The sequence below is a fragment of the Anopheles aquasalis genome, chromosome 3 (assembly GCF_943734665.1).
Source record: "Anopheles aquasalis chromosome 3, idAnoAquaMG_Q_19, whole genome shotgun sequence".
NCBI classification, from domain to species: Eukaryota; Metazoa; Arthropoda; class Insecta; order Diptera; family Culicidae; genus Anopheles; species Anopheles aquasalis.
Window position 1 is genome coordinate 6187501 of NC_064878.1, and position 2500 is coordinate 6190000.

At 49.6% G+C, this 2500-nt stretch overlaps 3 protein-coding genes across 3 annotated transcripts in view; 1 reads left to right on the forward strand and 2 right to left on the reverse strand.

The window, feature by feature from the left end:
- LOC126577044 (mitochondrial 2-oxoglutarate/malate carrier protein-like) overlaps nt 1-207 on the forward strand; it is a 3239-nt gene extending 3032 nt beyond the window's left edge. Inside the window, exon 5 of the mRNA XM_050238445.1 lies at nt 1-207. This exon is cut by the window's left edge and continues 763 nt beyond it. The gene's annotated coding sequence lies outside the window, so the exon portion shown is untranslated.
- A 49-nt stretch (nt 208-256) lies between these two features.
- LOC126575479 (inositol polyphosphate multikinase-like) lies at nt 257-1732 on the reverse strand. The gene is made up of 3 exons (XM_050236193.1): nt 1501-1732; nt 595-1430; nt 257-511 (listed from the first exon to the last, which is right to left on the reverse strand). Exons 1-3 carry the CDS (start codon nt 1730-1732, stop codon nt 257-259), a joined length of 1323 nt encoding a protein of 440 aa, XP_050092150.1.
- A 350-nt stretch (nt 1733-2082) lies between these two features.
- The window catches only part of LOC126575480 (hydroxyacyl-coenzyme A dehydrogenase, mitochondrial-like), a 4587-nt gene continuing 4169 nt past the window's right edge, over nt 2083-2500 (reverse strand). Inside the window, exon 3 of the mRNA XM_050236194.1 lies at nt 2083-2500. This exon is cut by the window's right edge and continues 327 nt beyond it. Within this exon, the coding sequence (XP_050092151.1) occupies nt 2415-2500 (86 nt within the window). The 3' untranslated portion in view covers nt 2083-2414.

Below are 2500 nucleotides of genomic sequence, written 5' to 3' on the forward strand. Positions count from 1 at the left end.
AGAAAGGTAGACAGAGATAGAGAGCTTGTAACGATTGTGACAATATGCGGGATAGTTTTTTTTTATTTTCTGTTTAGAAATAAAACCACCAACCATCGTGCGCCCGCAGGGGGTTCCGTTGTCCTGTTTTCAGGAACCAACAATAGCCACTAGGAATCCGACCTCGTCGTTGTACACATGCATAGAAATATACAAGTCTTATATATTTATAAATTTTTCGATAAAATTTTAGAAATCATTATTAGCGCACACGTCCTCAGCTCAGTGCCAGCCGCGGTGGAGCGTTTTGAATTTCACAATCACGCAGGAAACCCTCGAACAGCTTCACCAAATTATCAATGCCCTCGAGGTAGTTGTGGTCAACCGTGGGCCGTTCGTTGGTGGACTGTGCCTGTGCCGGGAACGTGTGCGCAAAGTCGATCATTCGCGCCTTGGCCCAGATTTTCTCCTCGTACGAGCCAACAAGGTTGTCCAACATGAAGGTATAATTTTGCTTCATTACCTTAATATCCTGCGGGAGGAAAATTGGAAAATGAGAAGATAATTTTAGTGAGTTATGGAGCAACCGTCAGCCGTAGCGCATCTGGAACATGCCTCATCATAGTTATGATTGGTGGAATGACTTCGCTGGATCTTGAAGTAGTGCTGCAGCGGTTCCACATCGCCCAGCTCGTTAACGGACGTCGTAGAGAAGGTAGGGGTTGTGGCAGGTGTACCGGTGCTACCACTACGCTGCAGCACCGGTGTAGGCGGTGTGGTAGGTGTGTAGACAGCCGCAGGGCTTCTTGGCGATCGTTTACCGGCATGCTGGAGCACCGGTTTCAAGCGTCGTGCATCGTATATAAGCAGCACCGAGCTAGCGTAAAGACGGTACGAAGTTTGCGTTCGTGCCCACTTCTGTATGTTCCAGAGATCCGTGAGGAAAAGGATCAACTGCTGCCGACAGAAACCTTGATCGGCATTTAGAAATTTGCGAAACGCATCCTTTACAGTGACGACGTTTAGTTTTTTGCCGTACTCCTTGCCGTAGCGAAGCAGCCGACCGCTCTGCTGCAGCGAATGGACCTGAAACCCCGGTATGCAAAAACCGTACGCTTCACGGCTCTCGACGTACTTGGATGCCTCGTAGTTACGCTTTTCCTCCGTCGCCATCGGATCCCATGACCGACGACCGATCTTGATGTCCATAATGCACGGTTCCAGCATGCCCTGGGTCAGGTCTTCAAGCTTCAGGAACTCCAACAGCTCCCCATTAACCGGTAGCTGCAGATGACCACGAAACTGTGGTATCACCTGGCGTAATAGCAGCAACTCCTTCTGCTTAGCATCGGCTGCTTCGATCTGTTGGTAGAACTTTAGCTCCCGTGCACCAGCCAGCAACTTAGCGGCCGGTTTCAACACGGAACCATCGTCGATACACTTGAGCAGACCTGAAGCGACAAACACAGACGCTAGAGAGTTGATGGACGGAGCACGCGTTGCAGCGGGGCTTTCACTTACCTAGCGATCCGGTACCTTTGTGAAAGGCATGACCCGCGACTTGGCTATGCAGCGGAACGTAACCATCCGGAAGTGAGGGAGACTCCTCGGGACTCTGCAGTCCATAGCCGAGAGGAGACTTTTTGCTGCTGGTAGTTGCTGCGGCAAGGCCGCCACTGATGTTAAGCGTTTGAGGTCGTCCGGACGGACTAATTTTCCTCTTTTGGTAGGGCGGAAGCTTAAGCTGGCTCATGGCTGCGCTTGGTACTGAAAGCAACGCAACGAGGTCTGCCGCCGTTCGATCCGGGTTCGAGTCCGTTGTCTCGACGAATGGATATGCTCGCTGGTTATCAATGAAAGCGGGCGCAGCAGAAGATCTAAATCCCCTCATGACCACGTGCGTCGGGTGCCCAAAAACACAAGACATCCGTCCCGATAACAGATATAATTCCGATAAAAACGAAAATTTGATTTGTGAGATAGAGGAGCAGCTTTAGGGTGTATGGATCAGTGGGCACACCCTTTTGTATGGTGTGTTCCTTCTTGAGGCTGATAATGATAGTGACACCCCCATCCCTCCGCCCCAATGGAGTAGGTTCTGCGTATGGTATGTATGCAATTTATTCATATAAAATTATCGTACTCAGGGACCGATTCTGTTTGAGTGGAAAAGAGCTTCCTCTTGTGCACTTATTTTGGTACATCGTACGCCCCTCCACTGCAGCTGCTGCCGCCCCCTAGCCTAAATCCCTCTTCTTAAACACGAACATCTAATGTACTGATGGCAATCGGGTTTCCTTCATAAATTTGGTATCATTTTACGAAAACATTTTACGTATTGGAATCGTTTGCTGCGCGCCGCATTGGTGCGCGTCTAGTAAGTAGCTTTGCCACCTAGAAAAAACCGCGTTAAATACACCCGAACCGAGGGCAGACTATATCGTATCGATTTCAAGGAACTGGTTCAGTATGGCCACTAGACTATCTACTCCCTGTATGTAGTTATCGTCTCTCGTCGTTC